At 41.5% G+C, this 27267-nt stretch overlaps 3 protein-coding genes across 4 annotated transcripts in view; 2 read left to right on the top strand and 1 right to left on the bottom strand.

Annotated features, from left to right (window-relative positions):
• The window catches only part of SAMD13 (sterile alpha motif domain containing 13), a 16223-nt gene extending 4067 nt beyond the window's left edge, over window positions 1–12156 (top strand). Inside the window, exons 1-4 of one of the 2 annotated variants that reach the window (XM_027648885.1) lie at window positions 28–117; window positions 1437–1521; window positions 5662–5773; window positions 10976–12156. In XM_027648885.1, coding sequence (XP_027504686.1) covers window positions 1469–1521; window positions 5662–5773; window positions 10976–11119 — 309 coding nt within the window. In that variant the 5' untranslated portion in view covers window positions 28–117; window positions 1437–1468 and the 3' untranslated portion in view covers window positions 11120–12156. Of the gene's footprint in view, window positions 1–27; window positions 118–1436; window positions 1522–5661; window positions 5774–10975 lie in introns of those variants that run through there. The other variant, XM_027648884.1, reaches the window with a different exon arrangement.
• Window positions 12157–19779: 7623 nt separating this feature from the next.
• The window catches only part of LOC113949820 (uricase-like), an 8762-nt gene continuing 1274 nt past the window's right edge, over window positions 19780–27267 (bottom strand). The window contains exons 2-8 of the mRNA XM_027648858.1: window positions 26386–26659; window positions 25542–25658; window positions 25338–25416; window positions 22043–22229; window positions 21456–21579; window positions 20986–21069; window positions 19780–20032 (exon numbers count right to left, since the gene is read on the bottom strand). Coding sequence (XP_027504659.1) covers window positions 19895–20032; window positions 20986–21069; window positions 21456–21579; window positions 22043–22229; window positions 25338–25416; window positions 25542–25658; window positions 26386–26659 — 1003 coding nt within the window. The 3' untranslated portion in view covers window positions 19780–19894. The remainder of the gene's footprint in view (window positions 20033–20985; window positions 21070–21455; window positions 21580–22042; window positions 22230–25337; window positions 25417–25541; window positions 25659–26385; window positions 26660–27267) is intronic.
• The window catches only part of DNASE2B (deoxyribonuclease 2 beta), a 13098-nt gene continuing 11175 nt past the window's right edge, over window positions 25345–27267 (top strand). The window contains exon 1 of the mRNA XM_027648883.1: window positions 25345–25436. The gene's annotated coding sequence lies outside the window, so the exon portion shown is untranslated. The remainder of the gene's footprint in view (window positions 25437–27267) is intronic.

Below are 27267 nucleotides of genomic sequence, written 5' to 3'. Positions count from 1 at the left end.
CGCGCCCGCCGCCGCTCGGAGCCGCCGCGCAGCGCCCGCTGCCGCCGGGGGGCGGGGGCCGCGGGCTCCGGCGCTCCGCAGCAGCCGGGGACCATGCACTGGTTTAGTTGCTCGTAGGTAGGTTTTTCTGCCTCGCTTCCCCCGCCCCAGGCAGAGCTGACGGTGCGGTGCAGGCGAGCGGGCGCGGGGGTGCCCGTGACACGGCGAACGGTGTCACAGCCCCGGCGGGGCCGCGGGGAAGGGCAGCCCCGGGGGCTCCGCGGGCGGTGCCCGCCCCGAGCTCGGGGGGCGCCGGGAGCTGCGCGGGCGCGGAGCGGGGGCGTCCGGCAGGTGGTGCGGTGCGGGTGTCGCCTGCAGTCACCTCAGGTGAACCAAGAAGTGATGCGGGGCAAGACGTGGAGTTGTTCGGTCAGCGCTGCAGGAAGCAGCTTTTCGATTTTGTTTGTTACTGTCTTCTTGGTGCTTTACGTGATGTTTAATAAAGGATCCTTTTTTTTTTTTTTTTTTTTTTTTAACAACAGTGTTAATTGCAGTTCTCTATTTTTGCAAAGTTTTAGCTGAGGAGCATGATTTCCCTGTTATGTACTTCCCAGAGCCTGTGCCATTTCACTGGCATCCATTAATGCTACACAGCAAGAACATCCTGAGTCCTTGGTCAGTTCTCTGGCGCTCTCTAAAACAGAAATGGTTTACTTGAGAACAGAAAGGAAAGGCTCAGGTCATTTCTGCGTTTAGTTGAGTGGTGGAAAAAGCTATGTGGTGAAAGTGCTGCAGCACGCAGTGAGAAGGGAAATTAATGGGATTTTCTCCTCTGTGCTTCATGTGCTCCTTCCATTTTTGGGGTTTGGTATACTAGACCTATAAAAGAAGCTAGTGCAGGAAGGATGGTCTTACGGATAAGATACTGATGTAAGCCTCAGGAGTTTGGTGCTCAATTAGTAATTCTGCTTACCCTTTTTATGTGTGAGATGGGCAAAAATGACTGTGCTCATCTGTATCCCAGAGTACCCATTTGTAAAGCAAGGCTATGATTTCCAAACCTCTCTAAGGATAAGATCATGCGTCTGTTTGGACCCCTCACAGGCTGACTGAAGGCCTGTTAAGCTCTCTTGATACACAGCTGTATATTGTAGGTCGGTCTCCATGTATATGAATATATAATTTGATCAATATTTTAACACTTCAAAAGGATCAAATTCCTTGATTTTCAGGCAGTAAATATTTCTTGTGTTTGAAGCACAGGTCAACTTTTTTCTAGTTCATTAGCTCCTGTTGTCTTTGCCAAGCTTCTGAGAAAATCAGTCTTTGACAGTGCTGTTGCTCTCAGGTGGAAACATGCTTGTGTCCCTGTAGAATGCTTGTTTCTGTTACATTATGTTGCTCTTGTCATACTAGCAATAATTACACACTGCTTTTTTCCCCTCCCTATTAATCAGTTGCTGAAGTAAAAGAAGCCTCTATCTTCCCCATGCTAATTGTTGACATGGAAAACAAGGAAAATGGCTCTCTGGATGTCAAAAAGTAAGTGAATTCGAAATGTTCCTTTTCTGTAAACAGGACACGGATTTTGAATGTAGTTTTCCTTTGACCTAATGTGGTTGGCAATTGTGGGTGTCTCCATCTTTGCTCATTTCAAACCTTGTCTGTTGTAAACTATTTCTATTATATTTCAACTTTGAAATAGAAGACTCTAGGGCACTGAGTTGCTTAGAGGAGGTGTGCAGAAGGACTGTATAGCAGTGGAGAGATGTAGAAGAAGCTGGTAACTTGAGTTAGGGGTACACCTTCCTCCTACAATTTTTTTTCTTCTCTACTAGAGAAAGTGGTAGCACTGTAACCAATATTCTGCCTCTGCTCACCTGTCTGCTTGTGGCTTTTGCAGAACCAGTGCCTAATGGAGAGAAGTGTCCTGTGTGGAAATCTGCTTTCTGTCTCATTCAGAAAGACATACGCCCTTCTCTGCTGTCAGCCCACCTGTCTAGTGGCTGAGAAGTAGCAGCAGCATATCACTTCAGTGTCGGTTCTCTTCTGAAACAGATATCTTAAGCTGTTTCTTGGAGAAGCCCTAAACTGCTGGGTTTTTACTTCAGACCTATGGTGGGAATAAGACAGATATGGTGTGCACTGCTCTACTGTTTCCTTTTATGTGGTAAACTGCAGGTTAAGGAATAGGGACTGTTTTGTAGGCATTTACTTATCCTTAAAGGTCAGAAATTCTTAGATTAGGACTAGCAATTTTGAATGAAGCCGTGATCTGAGAAGTGAAGTTCTGTATGGAAAAATCTGGCCTTGCTGCTTTATGGTTTGGCCTTGTTGCTTTATGGTTATAGAAGCCATGCTGAGATAGATGTACACATGTGCATATATACTAAAAGAAAAAAAAAAACGAACAACAAACCACAAAGAAAGGTACTAGAGTGAGTTCTTTGTCTGTCCTCTCAAACTGCAGCACTTCTGCGCAGCTGCAGCTCATTCTTCTCCTTCAGATCCCTTTTACATAAGCCATCCAAGACAACAAGACAGTGCTTAGGCTACCAGGCACTAGAGTAATATAAATAATAATAATGGTCACTTCAGGATGCTGATAAAACACCTGATTATGACACAGCATCAAAAGATCTGATGGCAGCCATTAAAATCAGCATCCTGCCCCTTCACTTGAGATGCTGGCTATACCACACCAACATAAAGAGCATTTTCCTATTCAGTGACTGTGAATGGATTATTGTGTATGTCCCTCAGAAGCCACCTTCAGTTGACAGTCTGGCTTCTACAATGAGTACTCTGGTGGGAGGAGAAGGGTGGCAGTCAAAGCAAGGACAGTTCACATTTAATCATATTCCCCAAGGCTTCAGTGAAAAAGGCTCAAATACTGATTGCTAAGGTGGCTTTTTAGAATGGATGGGAAATGTAATTAAACTGATCAGGGCTGTGTTTTCTAGATGAATGTATATAGTATGTTTGTGTGCTTATCTACAAAGGAAATATTTGACACTTTGTTGAAGTGGTTATAAAGAGCTTGGATAAAATCTGTTTGTTCTCAGCTATGGCTTTTCAGACCTTGCTGGTTCTGCCACATGGTGGCAATAAAGGCACAGGGACCCTGGTGAAAAGCAGACAAGCCTAATCTTTATACACTGTCAGTGCATCTAGTATCTCCTGTCAAAGCCTAAAATGCCAGTCCTCTTAAGTCCTTTTACAGCATCCAGGATGTCAGGCATAAAGCAATGTATGGCTAAGCTATGGATGTTATATATTCACTTTCCTTATTTAAAGAATAGAGCCATGTCAACAGCAGGGCAAGGAGGAGACTATTAAAGTCTACAAGCTAAATGAGCATCTGTGTGGGTAGATGGGTTAAAATCCAGCCAGCCTCCAGCAGTCTGCCACATGCCTTCCAGTCTTCTGCAGCTGTAGCTGTGGAAATTGGCTCCACTCAAGGTCCAGCATGATGCTATTCCTTGAGGAAGGAACTTGCAATTATTTCCTGCAATTAGTTAATGACAGAGATAGAGCCCCTGAAGTCATTGCAGTTGAGCCTGGGATGAGGCTGGACCAAGCTGTAGTTCCCTAGTGATAAAAGAAAAGCTACAAAAAACCCCCAACACACCTGGGCTGATAAAAAAACTGTGGGAAGGAGAGTTTGGGACCGTATTTAACCTGAAATTAAAATGTTTGGAGAAGTAAGCAAATTATGGTCAGGGTGTATTTTTACAGATTGAACCTTTTATTTGCTGTTTAGGAAGGATTAAATTCGGTATCTCCTAGAGTTTTTTCTAATACTGAGTTGTTGAGGTTTTGTTTGTTTATTTTTAAGTAGAAGATGAGTCATTGCAAGTCATAGTTTATAACGTAGGGAAAGTGCAAAGATTTAAATATAATTCTTCAAATTCTGCTTTTATAAATACGTGTAGATTTTCTGTGGTGCTTTCAACATTTTACTTCTGAGGCTTCAGAATGTACACACCACTGAAAAATCTTAAGAGAAAGGCATTCTTTGGCTTAAAAAAAGTAAAAAGAAAAAAAAATGCAGCTCTGATAAGACTAGATAGTCCCATTTTCAATTTTACTGAGTGTTGCTTCCTATGTAATCACAATCAGTGAAGCAATTCATGAAGTAAGTCATTATGTGATGAGCAAAAGTAAGAAACTCTGGTCCTTTGCTTATTGCTCTGAGATATGTGATAAGTGAAAGAAACTGCTTCTAGAAGGCCAAGAGCAGCATAGACTGTGGATGAGTCCCTGCAGTCAGATTTTGTTGCCATATTGACAGGGACATTTCAAGAGTTGGGGGAGATGCAAAAACTGTTGTTTTCACAAGTCCTCCTTCCCAGGGCTCAGAAAGTTGTGGAAATTAGGATGTTGTAGAAACAGTGATGGGAGGCACTCTATGTGATTCTGTTTGGCTGGTTTGAAAAATGGTTGACACTCTGGTTATTTTGCTGAAAGACATACAAGTCCAGGCAAGGCAGAGGTGGTGATAGCTGGAAAAGAAAAATTTGGAGGACAGAACAAAAATGGTGTCAGCAGAGTATAATCTGCGTGTCTTTTCCAGCTGGTGCTGTTGAAATCCAAGTCCTGCTGCTCAGCTTCAGCCCTGAAATGGACAGGATTCTGCCTTCTGTCCTGATCTGTACATTTTCAATATTTCTTCATTGCTGTTATGGTTAAGCATGCAGAACAGTGAACAATATTTGGCATGAACTTCAGGACTTTCAGTTGGAGAAACATGTTAGAGAAACTCTTTGATGTCTTGCTCTTCATCCTCATAAATCCCAATAGGAAAGGCAATCAAGCTCACTGTGTGTCTTTTACCAAGAATTTTTAGATACACAAAGGTTATCTTTGTGATATGGTGATTCCAGTTTGAGGAAAAGAAAGGCAGAATAAGGATAGTAATATGAACGTTTGGTTGGTTTTGCTGCTGTGGAAAACAATTGCCTGAGGTTAATCACAGAAGGAATTAATTCTGATTGCATTTAACAGATGTTTTCTCAGATTCATAGTTATTTAGGAAGTCCATAGATTTGTCTGAAGATGAGTCCAAAAACAGTTTTGGGAAATTTTCTATATTAAGAATAAGTGCAATCATTTGGTGCCTCTTTTTTCTTTTGTTCTGTTTTTCTTTTTTTTTTTTTTTTTTGGGGGGGAATATTGTTTGTTTGTGTTTTATTATTTGATGTTGTTTTTATAAGGTAAAGATGGTTACCAGTAATTTCTAGCCATGTTACAAGGAAGCGCAGTCTCATCTGGGAAAAGAATAATCGACACACAATTCGTTAGGTACTTGGTAGCTGAAAACAAGCTGAAGGCTTGAAGGACAGGAATTTGGATCCTCAGTTATGGCAGTCTTCATTCTCCAACAGCAAAGGCAGCACACTTGTAGGAAGATCCTGACTGAATACCTTTGGCTGATGTGAAGATTCCTATATTTTCTTCTTTTCTGAAGGGAGAGGTACTTGGGAGTTGTCCCCAGCATTAGGTCTTTGAAATGGAAGAGAACAGGAATGACTGTTCTGTATCAGGGCAGAGGGAGGTGCATCCATGAATACTTTTCCTGAAGAAACAAGGAGGGAGGGGCCGTACGTGTGGTGTGCACAAAGAAGCAGCAGATGTTCTGCACGCATTTAGTGACTACTTGTCTGGATTTTCACTTTGCAGTTCAGTAGAGAACGGGAGACCTCCAGATCCTGCTGACTGGGCTGTTACTGATGTTGTGAATTATTTCAGAACAGCTGGATTTGAAGAACAAGCCAGTGCTTTTCAAGAACAGGTAAACCTGTTATCAAACACCTTCTGACTGCCACCAGTTTCTCATGTTGTGTGGTTTTGCCATAGGCCTGACTATATACTGTAAAATGGAAGTGAAAATCTCACATTAATGGGGGGATTTGAGTCTGTTACTGGATGACAATCCATGGGACTATGAACTTTGAGTAATAATATTTTTCTGCAAGCTCTGGCTAATGAGTTGGAGTTTGTTTAAAATAGTCATTAGAAAGATGAGAAATCTAAACAAATTTTCTGGCTTGAACTCAAGTCTTCCTGTACAACACACTCAATTTCACTGTCTTGAATAGTAATTCCCTTTTTTCTTAGTGTATTGTGTAAGTACACTCATGAGTATTTATAAAACATGAGGCTCCTAAGCAGCAAGTTTTTTCTGAAGGCCTAGGGTGAAAAAGGGGCTACTGTGTTACAGTGAACTTGGCAGTACAAGTGAACAGGGAAAGGATAAGTTGGTAGGGGAGCAATGTGTTCGTATGACAGTCTGAGAAAGAGATTGGGTCTTTGTTTCTGGACCTTGTAGCTGCTGATGCTGATGCATGGCTTCTTCTGGTAGATTTGATCAGCAAAGAGCTTAACAGTCAGATGACCCCTTGTAACTCACCTGCCAGCAAACTGGTAAAGGAAGCAGAATAGGAAAGTCAGCTTACTTGGCCTACAGCCCACCTGTTCCACAGGGGAGTAACTTATATCTCCAGGTTGTCAGTTCAGCACCTTCCCTGATAAATCTGTAGGTTTAAGTGCAACTGCCAGGAAATAAGTCACCAACATTTGTACTTAGTTATCAAAACAGATATCTTGACCTTCCAAGGCAGTGGGCTAGTGCAAGTTATTGGTGGCTTTGCAGGGACACTGTGTATCTCATATGAAATAACATTGTTGATCAGGTTAATGTTGCTGGCCTTCAGCACCATGTCTGTGAAATCCCATCTGATTGTAACTGATGAATATAATGAAGTATCTTTTGTATCTTTATTCTTGGGGTTGAAAAGCCTGCCATTGGGTGATTCTCTGGCAAGTTGCAGATGAAGGTTCTTTCTCCAGCTGCTACTCATTTTTCAGAATTTGAAGATGGGTAAACAGACCAAAAAAGAAAATGTTTGAGTGTGTCCATTCCTTAATACCAGCATCCATGTCTCCTCAACAGCTCTGGAAATGTGGCTTAAAAACCCACACAGACAAAGTAATTGTGGCCTCTGGGAGGTTTTATCTTGTACTGACAGATACTTCTGACTTTCGTCAAATATCTTAACCTCTCTGCACCTCAGCTGGCTTGTCAATAATACTGCAGTAATTACTACTGCTCTTTCAGCAGCAAGGTGAGGCTGACTCACGAGTTTTGGCAAAGCAATTTGCAACAACCTTATGGAAAACAGCGGGGAAGTGGAGTGTAAAGGTTTTACTAGTATTCTGCAGTGAGGGCAAGTGGCTTCAGTAGGATAACTGAGGACTCTGCTAGGATAGGCATGCGCAGAAATGTGGCTGTGATTCCACTGCCAGTGTCACTTTATGCTAAAGCCTTGGAGAGGGAGGCGGACAGCTGCCACCAGGATGTGGCTAGGAGCTGTGGGATGGCCAGTCACTGCAGAAGTCACTACCACTTCTTTGCCCCTCCTTTCCATTAGTAGCACAAGGAGCAGCAAGTACCTGGTTCTGTATAGCAGCTCTGCCACCCTGTTCCTTGTCTGGATCAGAAACAGCCCCATAAATAACCCTATCCCTAACCTCTTACCATGGTGGTGTTCAGTTTCTTCTACACTATTTACTAGCCACTAACTTTAACTCTGTCTTCTTATGGTATCTGTTATCAGGATCTTCCAGGTATGGCAGTGCAGACAGGTTCAGTTTGAATCCCAGCCATGCTCTGTCTATGGAGCACCAGTCATGCAGCCTAAGTTTTGGCCATCTCTGTTTTCCTCTGCCATTTGCAGTTTGCTTGGGCCCCTAGAAACCAGATCTGCTACTGCCCTGAATATGTACTGGGAAAAGAATGAGGTTGTAAGTGGTAAAGGAAAGTATTCAGTGTCACCTACAACACTGGGAAATTATTTACCACTGAACTGCTTTGGTAGGGGTAGCACAATGGTTTCCTTACAAAACATCCATAGCCCAGAATGTAATCTGTTATTATGTTCAGGTTTTACACAACAGTAGCAGAGTCCAGCTTTCTTTTGATGAATCTGAATACATCTGGACTTGCCTAAAACAAGTGACTCAAAAAATTTTTAAGACCTGAATTTGTCTTAGAATATTTTAAGGACTATGAGAAGACATTTTAAGAGCTGCAGAATGTTTTATTAAAACCGTATTGTAAGTGCTGGTAAGAAGTGATGGTTGTATGATGATTATACCTTATTCCTTCTTGGAGTTCCACTGATGTCAGCAAATCAAAAGAGCTCACTGATGAAAACACATTCAACTCAAAGATGCTGCCCAGTAATAAAAAAACATAACATCAGCAAGCAAATCAGACAAGCCAAGAAGTTGAGGATACCTAAAGAGGGAGGAATACCAGATGCAGGGTGAAGGTGTGAACACTTTCAAAGAAATGCTGCCTGCCAGCATGTGGCTGGGCTTTCTCTAGGAGCCCTGGGAGCAGAGGGGGCTGTAGCTCCCTCCAAGACTGAAGCTGTTTGAAAGTCTCAAGACATGCTAGTGCTGTGACCTTTGTTATTGCCCATGTGGCTTCTTACCCATTAGTCCTGCGATAGCCAGATAAGCCCAGTGCTGGTTTCCTGGCCTCGCTGCAATCCCTTACCCGAAGGGAATCTGGGGTTTGATACCAGCTGGTGTCCACTGTTGCTTTCTGGCAGAGCCACGGCACAGAGGAGTGTGGGAACATGCTGGCTGCCATGCTTTCATGTGGCCTGTGCTGTAAAACCTTGCAGTTCTCAGAAAGGGCAGAAGGAGTGGTGGGAGGACTTGAAGCTTAACCAGTCCTCTGGTTATTTGCTGAAGACAATATTCAACTGCTGTTGAGATCGTCCAGGCACAGTGGGAAATTACTGTTGGCTCTAGTTGTGCAGAGGTGGCTCTCTGCAGGTAACATAAAAAAAAAGCATACTGAAAGCTGGCATTGAAGTTGCATCCCCCCCAAAAAATACAGAAAATAGACAAGTAGCAGAGAAGAAATCAGAGAAGTCACTAAAGCATACAGAATCTTACCTGGTGCCAAAAAATGGAGTAACTGTGACAATTGTGCAGAAGCATGTTTATGTGGAAACTTAAAGGAAGTGGAAGAGGTAAAGCTTACAATACACACAAAGATATAAAATGCTTGAACTCTGAATACATAATCACTCATTTCTACACAGATGTTAAAGAATCAGTTTTCTATTCAATGAAAGCTTTAGTAGTTACCAGCACTTCTAGAAATCACAGGGAACCCTGTAGAAGAAGAAGGGGAAGGAATAGATGCTTTTTTCCTGTTCTTGGAGTTTCTCCTGTTCCAGGTACTGGATTTACTTCATTGGGATCCTACCAAGCTGGAGGCTGTTCTTCCTCCATAGCATCGTTGAACAGCAGCAGAAAAGCACCTTCAGATCGGTCATAGCAATGAGCAAAATACTCACTGGTGTCAAAATTCCCAGAGAAAGAATTGTGACGAATGGAAAAGAGAGGATAGAAACTGGTTTTAACCATTAACATTCTCAACAGTAATTGGAAAGAGACCTGCTCTAATTGGGTAAAAAGTTATTGGAAACTTTTTTTCTTTTAGACATACTGTTACTTTGTGCTCCTCTGAGGGATTAACAGTCTTATGTATCCTGGGGGTATTTTAAAGAAATTCCACTTTCAGTTGATCTTTGACTATATTGTGGTTTGTCCATGTATTTTGTATTTATAAACTTTATCGAATTGTAAGAGAGATCAGTCTGGACAAATTCATGCTGAACTGTAATATATATCTTCCTCTTTTCATGTTGACTTATAATCAAGAATGGGATCTCTAACATTTCCAAGACAACATTTAATATTCCTAAGGAACATGCTGCAGTTTGATAAATTCATGTGTGACATTTATAATACTTACAAAAATACTAAATTTTGGCAGTATATTAGAGGACAACAACAATATGCCAGCATTTGAATTCATTGTTGGCTATTGATAACAAATTCAACACTTAACAGTGGGAGTTTCCTTAATTAAAAGTAAAAAAAGAATGCAACAGCAGAGTGAAGTCCAGTGCAGGAGAATGCCAGATAAGGCTGTATACTTCTTTGGGCTGTGATGCCCTTTGGAGGTCTGGCTGTCTTATGAGCCAGACCAATCAATGCATTGTTGTGTAGCTGTAACTCCTGTTTCTGGAGTAGTGCAGTGTCACTGAACTGTAGGAATGTGTGACGAAAAGGATGATCCCATGTCTAAAATGGAGGAGGGAGTTGAGAGATGTGGATTCTTCATTTCCATTTTGACCTTTGAAAAGTCATTTAGAGGTAGTTTTCAAACATATGACAAGGTTTTGAGATGGAAAAAAGCTCCAAAGCCTACAGGATTTCTAACCTAAACAGGTCAGAAGGTCAAGGTCTGAGAGAAAAAAGTGCCACCATATCTCGGATTTACAAATTATATTTAAGCAGGAAAGTGTACGGGTTGTTGAGACCTCGGCTGGCAAGTTGCCACTTTTCTCCTCCTCCCTTGTAAGTGGAGGAAGATAAGTTACCTCAGAGTGTCAAGCTCCAGTTAGGCCCTTCTGAAATTTCTGATTGCAAGAGTCTTCTCTTTGTTTTCCCCCACAGGATGCATGGGAAGGTTGGCCTTTTAAAGAAGGCACCTGAAGTTATTAGCAGATACTGATGAGTCTAAACTTGCATGTTGCTGTCAATAGTAATTCTGAAATGCACTTCGTAAGCTGCCTTCTTAAGGGTATCCTTCCCTTGATGGCTGATAATTAGACAATCTGCACTTGTACCTATTAATTTGAAAGAGGTTTACAAGGAGGGAATTTTGAAATTAGGCTCATTTGAATTTTTTGCTTGACTAAATAGTATTTATACCTTAGTCAGCACAGGTGAGCCACTTGGAAAGCAGACACCAGAATTTAGCAGCTATAAACATGGCTTCAGGAAAATAAAGGCTGCTATTTCTTTTCTGACTGATTCTCTGTAGTAGTCTTTTGTTGCATGACTATTCTCATCTGTTAGATGTGTACATTTGTCTTTATCAACTCTTTAATTCTTCTTATAGGAAATTGATGGCAAATCATTACTGTTGATGACAAGAAATGATGTACTGACTGGACTTTCATTAAAACTGGGGCCTGCGCTGAAAATCTATGAATATCACGTAAAACCTCTACAGACACAACATCTAAAGAACAACTCTTTGTAGCAAATTGTCTCATTGGGGTCATGTTGTACCTCAAAGGAAAAATAAGCAATTTGGTTTCATGTGATGGAACTTTGTAAAGAGGGAATATATCTATTAAGAGTTTAAACCAAATTACAATATATATATATCCTATTGGATAGAGTTGGCAATATTCTATATACTGAGTCTGAACTGAGAGAGGTGGTGTGTGTTTTTTACATAGTACATAATGATTTTCTCTTTTAGGAAGTGTCAGTCAGCATGTTGAGATAGCTACATCACTGTATCCAGAACAAAAGGGAGGTATGTCATTCTCATTTTTGAGCCAGTTCTTGATTTCATTAATTGAAATACAAAAAAAAAAAAATAAAACCAACCCCAAATAAAGTTTACAGGCATCTTTAGGAGAGAGAAACCAGTTAAAGTAGGTTTTGGTTTACACTGAAGACCTATTAAAATTATTCCTACTTTTAATTTTAGGATGGGACTGACACTTGCCAAGTCACCCTTTTTTGCAGAGGGTCCTATTTTGACCTTATTAAGGTTTACTCGTGGTATGCTGCAATGTTTAAAGCTGTACATACAACTAACATAACTCCTTCGATAGCAGAAGGTGTTGCTGACAGGTGAAACTGGGTTGTGTATTTTTTGCTGTTCTTTAAATTTTCAACTTGTTTTCACCTGTTTTTAATAGTAGTCCAATGTAAAATATAGTTGGTTTTTAAAAGTTTGTGTTCCTTTGCAAACAACAACAAAAAAAGCTTAATTTTATTCCTTTTTTAATTTATGATTGTTTTCTAACATTATGCAGAAATTTGTAAAAAGTAAAATTCTGCACATTTTTAATACTGTCTGTCTTTGGTGTTGTAATGATTGGGGTTTTTTTAATGCTTTACTTAACAGTTAGAATACTTGTTTTAAGAACTGAAAGAAGCTGTCTCATCACCATACATCTCTGTTAAAAGAGAGTCTTGTTCAATCTGTTTGTACCAGTTCCCTATTTGATAGGTTGCTTGCTATATCCCAATAAAACATTGCTTATGTTTGGATTCAGTTTACTTTACAGATCTTTTACTTTCTCTCTTTCTTTGTTGTGGTTTATTGGAGCTCCTGTTTTTCTCCATTTTCCTATTAAAAAGGTACCAAAATCTACTTAATATTCTATGTTCTTGTGATTACTTTTAACATCACCTACCATGATACTTAAAGATTTAATTATTTTTGCTTTTTCTTATCTGGTGTTCCATAGTGCCGAAGGAGGAGCCCTGATCCCAGTTCACTGGTAGCACCTGTGCTTCCCTTCCCCCTGTCAGAGCTGCAGAGCTGCTGTGCTAGCCTTGGTACACAGGTGATTTGATTTCCCCCCAAAGCTCTGGGAGACAGCCCATGGATGGTGCCAAGCCCTGTCTGGGCTCACCATCATCTCTGGCCCAGAGAGCTTTGTGATAACCCCTGGAACTGGGGTGTGGGGTTGCATCGGTGGGGCTGAGCAAAGAAACCAGGAAGTAGGAAATAAGCATGAGAGTGTGGTGACAGTGGAAATGATGTGGGAGGAAATGGTGAGGGGGTGCAGCTCAGAAGGGAGAAGAGTGCTGCTTTCTGCCAAGTGGGGAAAGGATTCAGGGAGAGGAAGGAGGAGCTCCCATAATCCCCTGCTTAGGTGGTGGCCCTGTCTTCACTCTGACTTGGCCAAGGGCGAGGTGGCTGTTCATGCTACAGCACTCAGAGAGCTGTTTATGGTTTCTGGTGTTGAGATTTGAGAAGGGAGAAGGCCATGTTAATGGCTATGCCATAGGTAAAGCTCATGGTATATGCTATAATACATAAACTGTATACAGTGGCATGCTTTCTTGTATACCTTCAACCCTTTACACTGTACAGTATATTTATTTGGAATTTGAGACAGTAGGATGGAGATGTATTCACCATTTCTTTTTCTGTCCCTTATACTGTTCTTACTTCAGGTATTAGTCTGTTAGCAGCAGGTTTGTAAGTCACAGTCTGAATTCTGCTTATGATTTTGTTATAGTTGGTAGTGTCCAGAGGTACCTACTGGGAGTGGGCATCTTCTACAAGACTAGATTCAAATAGAGATCATCATTGCTACCTTGGGGAGTTTTGAGGTATAGTCTGTATCAGGCTAATTGTGGGCTGCAATTGAAAAATTATGTATGAAAATACACAATTTTAATATAGAATTAGGTCTGTTTATAAAAAGGATTATGAAAAGCTGCATGCAGCAGTGTGGACATGCCTACCAGCCCTGTATTTGTAGAATTGTTTTTGGATGAGAATACATAGTGCTGTGTTACTGAAGGATTAATTGAATATTCTCTTCCTCTCCATTTGCATGTTTGGTGTGGGATTGACATATTTTGTGGATCTATGGATGACACAGAATTGAAAGTAAAACATATTTATTCTATGAGGGAGTAAAAATCTCTTCTGTGCAGACATGAGAGTGCATTTGATGATTACTGAGCACAGTTCTTTCTTTTAATATGTTTTAATGAGCAAATGAATTGCATTCAGAAACATCCAGATTGTATTCCCCTTTTCCTCAGCACCACTGAGTCACACAAGTAAAGGAGTAACAGAAAGCTTGCTGCGAGTGCCAAAGGGAATTTGCAGGATGTTGCTCAAAATTGTGACCATTTTTTGCTATTCCTGATCTTTATTGTAGTTTCCTGCGGTTCTCCGAGCTTTCTAATGCTGCTGTTCCCTTTGTGCAGGTCACCGTTCTGGTTTTGTCTCTTATATTCTCCTTACTGTTTTTGGGAGAACAAAAAAATCTTTTTAAAAGAGACTGGAGGGTTTGAAAGAGGAAGTCAAAGCCAGATTATTTTTAGCTACCATTCCTCTTGCAGAAAACACAGCTGCTGTTGAGATGAGGAAGCGACTGATAGGCATTACTTGGATACCATGTCAGTACTGCAGCTCTGAGTCGCAGAGCTATGCAGGAATCCAATTTATGACCCCCTTAAATGTGCCTGCAGCTAGGAGAGTCTCTCTTCCTTAAAAGCCCTCCCTGTGCTTTGGGTGGTGGTTAAGCTGATACTGAGCATGACAGTGGTCTTTGCTTTCACACTGAACCACAATTCAGAGAGTGCCCTCCTTGTCCTGGAGGCATCTGTAAGGAGCAAAGCAGCAGTGAGCTACCCTGCTCTGCTGCTACCAGTCAGCACAAAAACAGAGCCATGCTGCAGCCAAGGGCCTCCTGCTCCCCGTCCTTCCTCTTACCCTTTGCATAACACCAGCAGTGCATATCTATCACAATCTCTTGTGCACTTTTAAAAATTATTTGAAAGCATTACAGTATGCTTTTTCTGATACAATGGTTATGAAATATATATTGGTATTGTTCATTAGCTCTAGTCACTCTCCTCTCAAGCTGTAAATACACAGTGCATGGCATACTCTCTTTGCATCCAAACACAGTGCCAAGTGCCACATGTAGAGCACATATAAGGCAACGGTCAGCAAAGTATGGGGTCTGTGGCTGTGCCTGTCCACCCAGATCACTTTCTCAACCCAGAGAAAATTGTTCTATGTGCTGCTGTCTCCCATCCCTGCATGTTATTGTTCTCCGTTTGTTCTCATGTGCTGCACTTTATCAATTTCTAGAAAATTCTTTGCTCCTGTAATTATAGGACAAGATTTGGCATCTGTAATGAAGGGAGCAGCCACCTGTGGATCACTCCTGGTTAGAAATGGCCCAGGCAAAACATCTCATTAGCCCTCGATCTCAGTGATTACTTGCTAAATGACCTTTCCCTCTTTTCAATACTTCTTCCTACATGTTCAGATTCTATCCAATCCTTTCACTCTTCTTCCTTTTAAAAATCAACATTTAATTGATCTGTTTTCTTCAACACTTCTCTTTCTACTGTCACATTTAAGTTAGAATCACAGTTAATTTAAAATCAGAGAGTCATAATTTCTGTGAGTCTGGGGGGAGCTACAAAATGAGTTCTCATTTTTTAATGGCAGTGTTGTCTAAAATTTGAAAGCTGGGTCCGAGTAGGACCAGAAAAACATTACCTCGCTTTGTCTCTATTCTGATTCTTTGCTTCCAAGTCAGAACAGTAGTGCCTTCCCTTCCAGGAATGGTTTTTGGCCCAAAAGTCATGTGGGAAATTAAATGACTGTAACTGTGCATGTGAACAGTGTAACCATCATTGGCTCAGTAAGCAGCAGGATGAGTGGAGCGGGATAGGGAAGGATCTGCTCTACCCTTTCCTTCAGGGGCAGTTTACACAGGCAGTAGGTTGGCATCTGCTTCATCTAATGAGATGACTTGGGGCTTGGGGATGTCAGCCAAGAGGGCTCGTCCATATCCCATCCATCCCACCCACGATCTCCATACACCTTCACCTCTGTGTTGCTCAGTTTTGACAGCAGCTTCCCCAGAGGAGGTGCAAGGACAGTGGCTGTCATTAGCCCATTGGCAACCTGCAAGGGCAGCTTCTGTTGGGAGAAGGGGCAGACTGATTTATTAAAATAGCTTTCATTCCTGTTGGGAAAGTCTGTCTTCTTTTTAATACGATAATGTAACAAGGTCATTAAATTATTTTTTGTTTAGCCTCTATAATTAGGGAATTGATTTAGTGATGTTATTTGGATCCCAGATGTATATGCAACTCTCAGAATAGCATTGGTTGGTAGTCACTGTAAATTTGGGGAATACAGCTGTAACCTCAAGCACCTGGAGAGCCCAAGGGGAGCACCTTGAAGACTGTAAGTGGTCCTTGGTCTCCATGTGAGAGTTTCATTGCTGCTGGAGGCTGCTGGTGAGTACTGGAGACAACTGTTGTATTTACATGCTGCACTCGTGAGCATATTTGTTAAAGGAGCAGTCAGCTGTTAGAACTGCTGTATCATCAGCTGATCTGCTGAAAAGGCAACAGCAAATGTCTTGGCATTGGCAGGCTTGCACTCATCTCAAGATGTTCTCTTCCCCTTTTCGGATGATTGCTGTAATCCAGCTGCCCCTCTATAAACACTCTGCAGTACTTGCCATGTTGAGGACGCCTCTGACTTTGTAGCAGCTAAATAGTATGAAAAAAGGGAGGGAATGCTCATCATTTGCACCGGTCTCTGATTCGAGAGCAATGTGGCTTTGTCTTGTCCTGGTGGATGGCAGTAGGTGGAAGGAAGTAGAAAGTATGGTACTTCTAGTGGAGTTTGTTCCCAAGCTGGTGGTGAAACCACAGCAAGAGAAGTATGGAAGTGGGTGTGGTCTAGCAACCCTGTTTCACAAGGATACTCCTAACTGCCTCCTCCGGTATAAATACCACATGCTGGTTTGCCTGGGCTTTCCTACCTGGAAATATGTGTGTCTAAAAGATTTGAAAACGTTGCAGGTGTACAATGCTATTAAAGCTCGAACTCTTGTCTTTTTCAGGCAGCTGTCAATGTTAATGGGGGAATTCATGCCTAATGCCACCCTTGAGAAGTGGCAGAACCCCCTCGCAGTACTCAGGCTCCCTTGTTTTGGTTGTTACATTTCCCTCTGCACCAAAGGTTTCTCTACTCCCTTATTTATTTGAGTCCCTCTGGTATTGTTTGGTTGGGATTTTTGGTTTAGTAAGAACTAACCCCAGCTCCTGTTTTTTATTATTTGATTGCCATTGATCAGGCGTACATCAGCTGATCTAGTAAGTGTCATTTATGCATGTATTTTATATGGGAGTGGGGGGGGGTGTGCAAGCACTCAGGTACGTGTGTTGTCTTTCTCAGTCTGCTATGAATGGTAAGGTTCAATCTCTGAATTGGAAAACTGTTTATATTATAGCTGAGATGCGAGTTGAAATTTTTGATCCTATAGCTGGAGACATTTAATTGGTGTCCTTTCTAGATACAGCTGTGCATTTCCCAGCTGTTGTTTGTGTACAGATAGTGGAATTCTAAATTCAGAAGTATTTATTTTGGAAGTTCTAGCCAGAAACAGGATTTTGGTCACTTTAACTAGCTCAGTTCAACTTCGAATCAGGATTATGTACTCCTGATAAAAGCAAGATTAAATTTCAAAAAGAAAAAGACAACTTTAAAGAAGGAAAGAAAAAGTATCTGGAATAGTTAATAAAAACTGACAGTTTTAAATGTATGTTGGAAAGCAGGTAGCCTGAGTATATAGAGAATAATACAGTCAGGGAAGATAGAGCACTTGTGCTGACTCTGACAGTGACATTTGCTCTCTGTTTTAGATACTGGCTGACGAGTTTACCTGGTGCATTTTATCTGTGTAGCTTTGGTTGTGCACAGAGCAGGATCAGCAGCTGAGGAGGGCTGTGGTTGAACTGTCAGAATTGAACAGAAACAGGATGTGGAAGAATTGGATGCTAAAATGATAATATGCTTGTGTGTGTGAAATACCCTGCTTCTTGGTAGGAGATTTCAGGCCCTATAACCTATTGGGATGTAGCCCAGGACCAGTAAGGTTCATGTTATCAGTAAGATGTTGTATTTTAAATAGCACTTTTACAATCTGCTAGCTGCTGCTCATTTGCATCAAGTGTGATTTCATCAGCAAAGCGTCGCAGCTGCTTCTGAGTAAAACACAGTAAGCAACTTGCCTAGCTCCTCCGGACAGGAACTGAAAAAAAATCTGTCTCAGTGAAATTAGGGCAGGTCCATTGTGGAGACTGAATCTGATGCAACCTGTGGGAATTTGGTCAAATTTCAGGCCCAAGTAAGTCTGTCTGAGTCCCATTTTCGAGAATGATTTATGCCACTGTTATCTGAATCTAACTGCCATATGGAAAACTTGGGTTGCTTCTGATTGCCCAAGTCCTTTCTTTAGAAGCTGCCCACGTAAGTGACTCAGGTTTGCAGAGCTGGATGGAGCTGTGCCGAGATGCTTTTAAGGACTTACTGATGTCTGCGTGTCTGTGGAGGTTTATACAAACCACACTGAATGAGTGTACGTGTGGGCTTGTTGCCACAGGAGAGTCTCACTAAACAACTGGTTGCTGCTTTGTGTTCTCATTCTGCCATGAACATTAGTCCACCACTACCTTACAGGCCCACAAATGAAGCACAAAGAGTAATGAAGGAAGCCTTCTGCCTAATGCAATAAATTTCTCATAAAGTAGAAAGGAAGTAGGTTGTGCAGATCTACCTTGTTTTGAAGAGGGGTAAATGCTGGAATGTTCAGTAAGATTATTTTTCATGTATTGTTCCATCTGTCGATAGTGAACTGTCATTTGGAACAAAACTGGTCTCTTTTTGAAGTAAAATTGGCTGAATTAAAATATTTCTTTTACTTACAATGTTTACATTTATATATAGTAGTAAATGGTAAAGAGTCAAAAGCTAGTTTGTTTTTTGATGTTGCTCTTTATTTGCCCATAAAAGATACATTAATAAATTACAAGCACCTAGAAATGGCAGAAGTAGCAAGACGTAAACCCACAAGTGCAATACAACACAATCTAACAAGGTGAGCAAGAATGTCCCCAGCAAAAGCTAGAAGTGTAGTAAATAAAGCTTTCAGAATTGGCTAGTGACCAGAGAACATCATATCTGGGACAGTTTCACTCTGTGGTGTCATTTATCCTGTTGTTTTTCAGGTGATACCTCAGGCTTCTGAACAGTGTCTTCCCTTTGCCTCTGTTATGTCCTGCTCACCCAGGCAAGCAAAGCACCTCAGAATGTCACACAGTGCAGGACATCTCTCTCATACTTGGTGCCTGTGAACTTAATAATTGTACCCAGAGGAATGCTGCAGGTCTGCCAAACTCCAGAGGCACAAAGGCAACTGAATTGCAGTTTTTAGAAGTTGCTTTGGGCACTTCCCATTGGACTTGTACACTGTCACATGGAGTCTGTGAAAATGGTGCTCAGACAGAGTGGGAGCAGTGGTCAGACACTGTTAGAAGTGGAGTGAGATTGCTGTTGCAAATGTGCCAGCCCAGTTTGCAAGGTGAGAACTGTTGACTGTATAGTTTTATCTCTGTGTTCAAAGCCATCACCTGGGGTAACCAAAGTAACATAAGCATTGTCTGCCTGGCTGGCTTTCTGCCTACCCCTCCTCAAAATAATAGGGTTACTTGGGTTGACTCCTGCCTGCTCAGAAGTCATGATAAGATTATTAGACTAAAGAAAATTATTTAATTAAGCCTACAGAGATAGCCCAAACCCTCAAACGCCTCAGCGATTAATATAGAAGTAGTTATATAGTAACTTTATGATCTGATGAGCAGCAGCAGCAGTCATGCAGTCAGAATTCATGCAGAGAAAGTAGTCAAGAGCTGTTAAATATTCACACCACAAAGGAGATATGAGAGATACTTTTTTTCCCTGATTTTCATTTCCTGTGCAAAGAAATCCATGTCTGACTGATTCCCTGTTCAGTCACTGGGTCAGAACCTCAGCTCTGTAGATCAGTGTGGCATCAAGGGGTTATGACAGGTTATGTCAATGAAACAGCAGGTCTTGTGCCAGTATATTCATTTTACTGAAGAAATATTAATAAATAGAATATACAGAGTTTCTGATTTTACATGTCAAAAATATTGCAGATATCAAATTATTTGTTTCGTTAAGAGGTCTGGGAATAGCTAGTTTTCAACTGGGATTTTCCAAAGAGTGTAGGGGATTTCAATCTGCAAATCACACTGAAATTCAGGAACAGACTTTGATTTCTGAATTTCTGAGGGTTCTTCATAAATCCCATCCTCAGGAGTTCATAGAGGGAAAAGTAGTCAGCAATGGAAGAGGCCAATAAGGAGTAAATATTGATAGGAAAGCTGTTCTGTTAAGTTTATCAGGAAGGTGTGAGCATAGCCAAGAGGTTTAGTTTCCCTGGGCAGCTGCCAGTCCAAACTGACATTTCCTCTCATCTTTCAGCACATGGCCTTGTGCTTCAAAAAACTTCTTCCTGCCAAGAGTGCAAGCACAGGAGCCATAAGGAGCTTCCACAGGAATCAAAACCTGAGGGGAATGAGCACAAACACATGGGTTACTTTTGAGACAAATTCGCCTGCCAGGCCCTTGCCTTCTCTTATGAACATCAGTGGTGGATGTTGATGTTATAACAAGTAGAGGTGGACCTATAATGTCCACCTGAAAGAAGGCAAGAATGCGAGAGGATGGAAGCAGTATCCCAAGACTTTGGAGGGAGACTAGAGCATAAACAGACTATAGACTGTCGATGCAAAATGGAATAGCCCTGTTTCTCTCTCACAGGAGGATATTGTAACAGACCTTTAGCTGGACCTGGCTGGCAGCCACAGCAGCTGTGGAGGGAGGAGAAAATACATCTCATCCCCTACATCTCTCACCCTCTGCCTCATCCCAAGCTTGCACCTTGTCCATGTTGGACCAACCTGCCTTAGCTCCTAATGGCTACAGAAACATCTCTTCACTGCTCCCTTAGAGTGCTGGTGCTCTGTCACCCGGAGCCAGCCTGTGGCCTCGCTGACCTACTCATAACCCACTGCACCAAGGATGCTCCCTGGCCTCAGTGGTGGTGCCAATGGAGCAGAAAGAAGAGCCACAGTGGGCTGGCTTTTCACACTGCCTGGCAATGGGAAAGGATGCCATGGTGCATTTTGCTTGGTTAAAACTGCACAGGTTGACATTATAACTGAAAGTCAAATTCAGTGGAGAAAACGGAATTGATTTTTCAGAGAGAGTCTCTGTTACAGATCCTTTTGATGTCCAAAGCATTCCACTGTGCTCCTTTAGCTTTTATCAACAATGCAAGAAGGCAATTAATTATTCTTTTGTAAACTGTAAACCTTAGAGGTAAGGTGGAGCTTTTACTGGGGCTGGGTGAGAAAGTTTGCTCCCTCTAGCTCTGCTGTGTGCAGAACTGCTGCTATGCTTTAAGGCTGAGTATTTCTAAAGAGTGCAGGCAAGTTATGTTTGAAGCATTTACTTACTTCTTTGTCATTGGTCAAGCCTAGATTCTTCATGTCTAGGACATTATAAAAAGTGTTGTTCAAGACCACTTCTATGACCTGTACCTGAAACCATGAAAATGGATGAGACAGTGAATTAGGGCACCTCTTCAGCAACAGCCTAGCAGGCTTTTCACTTGCTGTAGAAAAAGAACAATGCAGCCCTCCCAGTACAGTTGACTAAATGTAATCTAGGGAACATGTGTCGTGTAGGACACCTTTCACTTTTACTCAAGTGCTGCCAAGCACTGAGTGATATTGTCCCCTGTTGTGTTCACACCTGGGAAGCAGCATAGGAACTTCTCAGTGTGTTCATGTTTTTTCTGACCATCTGGCTGTATCACCAGTTTTCAGTCTGACAGAGGAAATAATAGTCTCATGTTTGTTTCTCGCTCATCCAATTAACATTCACTATTGTTTAAATAAAACATCATAAAGAGGAAAGAAGATACCTGTGACACTTTGGAAAGGACAAGCATCTGGATAGAGTTGACAGTTTTCTGATATGAGGGTGAATATTCCCCACAGTCAGGTGGTCCGGAAAAGGCTTCAAGGATACATTCACGGATTTTGTTCCTAGAGGTAACACAGGTTCTTACAAAACTTTGTATCAGCTCTCTCTGTTTAGATCCAAAATGTTTTACTGTGAGGTGGGGTTTTTGTATTTTTTGTGTCTTTGTGGAGGAATGATGTATTTGTCCTGTCACCTCCAAATTCTTCCCAGGTCTCCCCCACCAGCTCTAGAATTCACAAGCAGGTTTTGCTAAAAGTATCTAAAAAAATCATTATTTTATTCTCCAGATGTGTTCTGTACTGAACACTGAACTGTTCATTTAAATCCTGTCCACTGAGGCAGCATCAGAGAGGAGTACCCCCAAGACATGCCTCTCACTCCTTGTAACGAGCTTAGTGCCACCACTGAGACCTGCAAGTGGCTGGTGCACAGCAGATGCAGATCTGGCCCTTACACCTGCTGTATTGTATAGAGGGACTTTGTGGCCATAGATTAGGTATCAGTATTACTTGGTAAGACATATACCATATGCAATCAAAGTCAAAATCCTTGCATTCGCCATATGACCACTTGCAGAAGAGCTCTCCACATAGAATCCTGTCATGCCTTTCAGGAAGTGTGGTGTGTTCGTTCTTATAGAACCCTTCAAATCCAGACTGTGTCGTCTTCATAAGTTTCAGGTCTTTAATTCCAGCAAAGATGACCAGAGGACCTGTGATCCAAAATTACAAGACAATAGGAGCTCATTTTCAGGCAGAGAGAAAAAAAACTCTGGGTGATACTTGCAGTGACAACTCCAAAGCCAGAAAGCAGATAATAATTTTCTGCACGCTGATGTTAGCAGAACAGTAAGAAGCAAGACAAAAACTACTGAAGTCAGAGCTCAGTCCAGAAAATGGAGAATCCCACCTGGAACTGGGACATGCATTGGCTTGGCTCCCACTGATGTCAACTTAGGAATGACTGATTTCTCTAAAGGGAAATGAAATAGGCTACTAGTGCTGTTGTGTACAGGAGAGGTATGGTGCCCCTTTTGTAACAACTCAGACGAGTGCAAAACCAATCTATATAAAGGCGGAGCCTCAGTCAGAAATTTGCTTTACATACCCATCCTGTTGGGAGTTTTGCATCCCTGAGAATGAGAGGGAGAGGAGCCAGTGCAAATCCCTGCAGCTCAGCTAATGAGCAGGAACTGGCATCGATACAGATGCCACCCACAGATTCAAACTGACAGTGATTTTGCTCTTAGCCACTACTTATAAAATGTGCTGTTGTGGATCACTGCTGCATGAGTGCATTACCATCTCCTAAAGATCAAACAATTGTGTCCTGAATGTTTTCTCCTGACACACCTTCTGAATGGTGGCTAAAAATTATATGCAGTCAGTCATTTAGAGCACACCAAACTGATAACTGAAAATTTCACTCACCAGAACTGCCAAAAAGCAGATTCAGAAAGTAGAAACTTCATGGCATGCAGGCTCATTCAGGGCCTGTACAGACAGTCAGTGGCTGAAGCCCAAGCTGCTGTTTCTGTGCTGCTCTTGGTGCTCGCACTAGCTAGTAATCCTTGAATACATCTCGTGCACAGTAATCCTGCCTTGGACTGGGAAGACTGACAAATTTAACTTTAAACCATGTCTTTGCAGGAATTTATACTGGAAGCAATTCCACTGTGGTAGACATTTCTCAACTGCATGATTGTTTAGAGATTTGGGGTTTTTTTAAACTACTCTGTAACTGGATATTATTGAAACTGCGTCTTATGTTTCTTTTATCTATCTTTTCTTGTTTACATTCATTATTGGTTTTGAATGAGTCTATGGAGGTATATCTGTAGTCTTGCCTATATTGCCCACTTATTTACCAAAGCCTTAAAAAGATGTAAAGAAGAGACTGTCCTTGGACAGGATATTCTGGGGTTTGTTCAGATCTTGATTAAGTTATTGCTTGGGTATAAGATTGTGCTACACAGGTATTAATGTAGTGCAGATTCTATCAGTGAAACTGGAGATACATTTATCCTATAGTCAAATACATAGCCTTGTTTGAAAGAGCTCCTTGCAACAAAAGACTGAAAGGCTGTGCAGCAATCAGCCTGAAACTCACTCTGAAGGATATAACACCTAGGCAGAGTTTCCAAGGTGAACAGCCCACGTTGTGCTTTCAGTATGTTTTGTGCTTGTGCTGTCTTCAATTGTCAAATGTTGACTCTGTTACTTTTGATGTTTTCAGTTTCCAAAACACTCTGAGCCTTTTATCAGCTGATATAATGGCAAAAAATAAGTCTATTAAGTCTCACTAGGGTTTTTTTTTCATGATGAGAAAAGTGTTAAAAGATAGGATTAACTGAGAATTGAACTCCTGTGTCTGGCTGATAGGTGCATAGGAGGATGCTAAATATAGAGAACATTCTCTTAGAAGAAAAATAGAAGTGATTCAAATATCTTCTCTGGTTATTGTTCACCTAGGCAGGGAATCCTAAAGAAACAGCTAAAGGGCTGCATGAAGGGAAGTCCAAGAAGGAAAAGTGGTTTCTTCAGTAAGCCTTAAAGGCTTTTTGTTTGTGTAGAATCTGAAATTGCAGAATTTCATGCTGAGTTTTCAAGATGATGAAAAATGTAATTGAATCTAAATTAAGAGCAGCAGCTTTTCAAGAAAGCATAAACTCTTTTTCTTTCTTTTCTTTTCTTTTCTTTCCTTTTTTTTTTTTTTTTTTTTAGTTCAGATTTCTTTCTTAACATTTTTCCAGACACCAAAGTCAATACTATTGAGGGTGCCAGAAGTACAGCAGTAGTTAATATTACTGGTAGCATTAAAAGAGATGAGGCCAAGAGGCACTGGAGACTTGTGTTTCTCCTCCCTCCCTCCTTCCTTCCCTCCTTCATTTTGGAACACAGGGACAGTGCTCAAATGCGCCTTTCAGAACTTGTGCCCTGTCTGCAGCTGAAAGTGGTCTTGCCACTGGTTGTAGGATGGGAGATAGTTCTAAGTTATGTTAGTGCAGCTGAGATAGATACCAAACTAGTGCTTAAAACCTCTACACCCATTGTGTGAAATGATGTAGTGGTCTCAGCTCAGTTCCCAGGAGTCTGAGAGATGGGTTAAATGAAACACCATCACAGTGAGACTGAACTTACGTTCTTGTCGTGAGCCATAGCAAGTAAAAATAATTTTTACACTTCCTTTGGAATGCAAATTTATGGACAAGACAGTTGAGCTTGAAAGTTTATGTCTTTTAAGTATCATGAAACTCTTGTTTAAGCCAAATAGTGCTTTGGTGTGCAAAAATAGTAAGCACGCTCTAGTATTGCTTGTAGACCTGAGTGCTCATGATGTTCAAGCTAGCCTGGCTTGCAGAAATGGAACTGCAGCTATCTTGGCAATAAAATTAGAGCACGTTGACAGGGGTTTGAAAATAACTGCAAACCATAGGCAGTTGGCCTGCAGCAGTGGGGCATAGAGTAATGATAACGGGGGACTGCAGAATATACCATAGGGTAAAAAAGTTAGCAGCCTGTTCTTGGAAGGCTATTAAGTCCTGTCTCAATAAAAAACAGTTCTGCTGGATGTGCTGTTGTAAGCATTCTGTGTTTGGAATGCACATACGAATGGGAGCTACATTAGTTCTTCAGCCATGTCTCAGAGATCAAGAACTGCAAAACAGACTCTAGAAGTATCCTTTGTTTTAGACCTGTGGAGCGTTTTGGCTGTGCTGTAAGCCCTGTAACACCTGTAGCTCTCTCTAAAGCCATCTTTGTCTCTCATTGGCAGAAATATTTACTGAGAAGTAGGGGAAGTTGCCAATTTTTTTTCTCACCATTTCGGCACTGCTCAGCTTCACAAAAGCGGATCCCATCAGGAACGCATATGAATGAGTGGATGTGAGGAACACCATTCTGCAATTTAGAGCAGACATGTAAGTAAAAGTGCCATAAATACTATCTTAACTGGAAAACAGGAGCTAAGAGAGCGAGGAATGGCTACAGCATAAACAAACAGAATGTATTGGTATTTTAGATACCTCGTGCAGACGTTGCCATGGTACTTCTTGAACGTAGGTTTTGACGTACACCACTTGGCAAAATGTTGTCATGAAGTGATTGCAGATATCTATAGCAAATTGTTCTAAACTTGGGATCTAAGAGAGCAAACAGCATTATTAGAAAGAATCAATTACCTCATGTACAAAACTAGATTTTTCTGGTTGCTGTAAATATTTGAGAGGAATCAGTGTAGTTAAAAACACAGATTTCTCTTATTCCTGGCTTGGTGCACTGTGCCCAGTCATTTGACCAGCTTGCAGCACACGCTGCAAATAGCAGCTCCAGTTGCATCAAAAACCTCCTGTTCTGTGGTACAGTGAGCTGCAATCCTTGGACTGAAATTAACTGCTAGCCTTATGCTTTGAGGATACAATGCTGAAATAATTATTTCAGCATAGTGAACAGTAATTATTCTGATTAAGTTTTACGTGGTAGAGATGGGGTTTCATTACAGAGACAGACAATTAGCGCTACAGATTGTCGTTATGATAGATGCCATTGGTGAAGTAAGAGCACAGTTAGAAGAATTAAGAGGAGTCTCACATGCTTTGAGACCTGTTTAAAAATGCTATATAGGAATAATGAAGTATTATGTGCTAAAAAATTAAAAAAAAAGATGGATCTTATATGATAAAATTACAAAAATAGTGTTAATTGTGAGGAAAAAAGAAGTCTGCAGTGGAGGAGGAGAACTTGTCTCTCATATGGCTGAAGATGACTTCAGTGCTGATCTGACATGCCAATTAAAAATAAAAAGTATAACGAACACTTCCAAATGAAGTCATAAGAAACAGCAAGGCTAGTTAAAAAATAAAAAAATACCCCATTTTTTTTGGCCAACACAAGGACAATATTCTTTATGGTGTCTGTAGGTATCACAAGAGAGTTGTTTCCTTCCAGGTACTCCTGAGGAGAAGTCAGGCGGAGATGTGTGCACACTTCCACTTCTTTAACGAAATGCTTCTTCCCCTCTCTATGCAGGCGAAGGAACTTAATTGTGTTTTTGCCATATTCACAGTTGAGGACTTCTACATCCTTGATCTGCAGAGAAAATACATGGCAGTTGTAAAGGAACTCAATAGAAGCCTGAGTTAGGCTCAGTCAATGAAACATAAACAATGTTTATGGCCTTTATTTCTGTGGTCACCTGTGATAATGAGAATATTTCCATTATAAATCTCAAAGTCCTGATGGGAAGAAAAAATGCTTTAGGAGACAATTATTACATTAGTAGCAGCTGTGACAAAATTTTAATATATTCTTGGGGTGAGATAGAACAGGAGTAACAGTGAACTAGTCTCTCATTTGTCATCTTTGAATTAGTTCTGACTGTAGACCTTCTTGAATCTCCCTTCCATCACCTCTTTCTGAACCCAGTGTCCCAGTGCACTCTGTCACCTCAGGTACAGCCATACAGAGGGCAGGCAGCATTTGCACCTGCACCCTCCATGGGCACCCCACTGCCAGGCTGGGCTGCCTCTCTCTAGAGACAGCTCCCGATTTTCCCTGCCACCAAGAACAGACTTTCCCCACCTCCTACTCCTCTGGCTCCTGGCTCTCCCTGAGCTGCACTGAGCCCTCTCTGTTTTCAGCAGAAGCTGCAAAATGCAGTCAGTGTCCTGCATGGCAGAGCCCCTGGAAGCGGCAGAGCCCGGCAGGCACTGCACACCCCCAGGGACAGCTCTGCACACCCCCAGGGACAGC

The sequence above is a fragment of the Corapipo altera genome, unplaced genomic scaffold, assembly GCF_003945725.1.
Source record: "Corapipo altera isolate COAL_440 unplaced genomic scaffold, ASM394572v1 112, whole genome shotgun sequence".
Classification (NCBI taxonomy): Eukaryota; Metazoa; Chordata; class Aves; order Passeriformes; family Pipridae; genus Corapipo; species Corapipo altera.
This window is presented reverse-complemented; position numbering and strand designations above follow the sequence as displayed.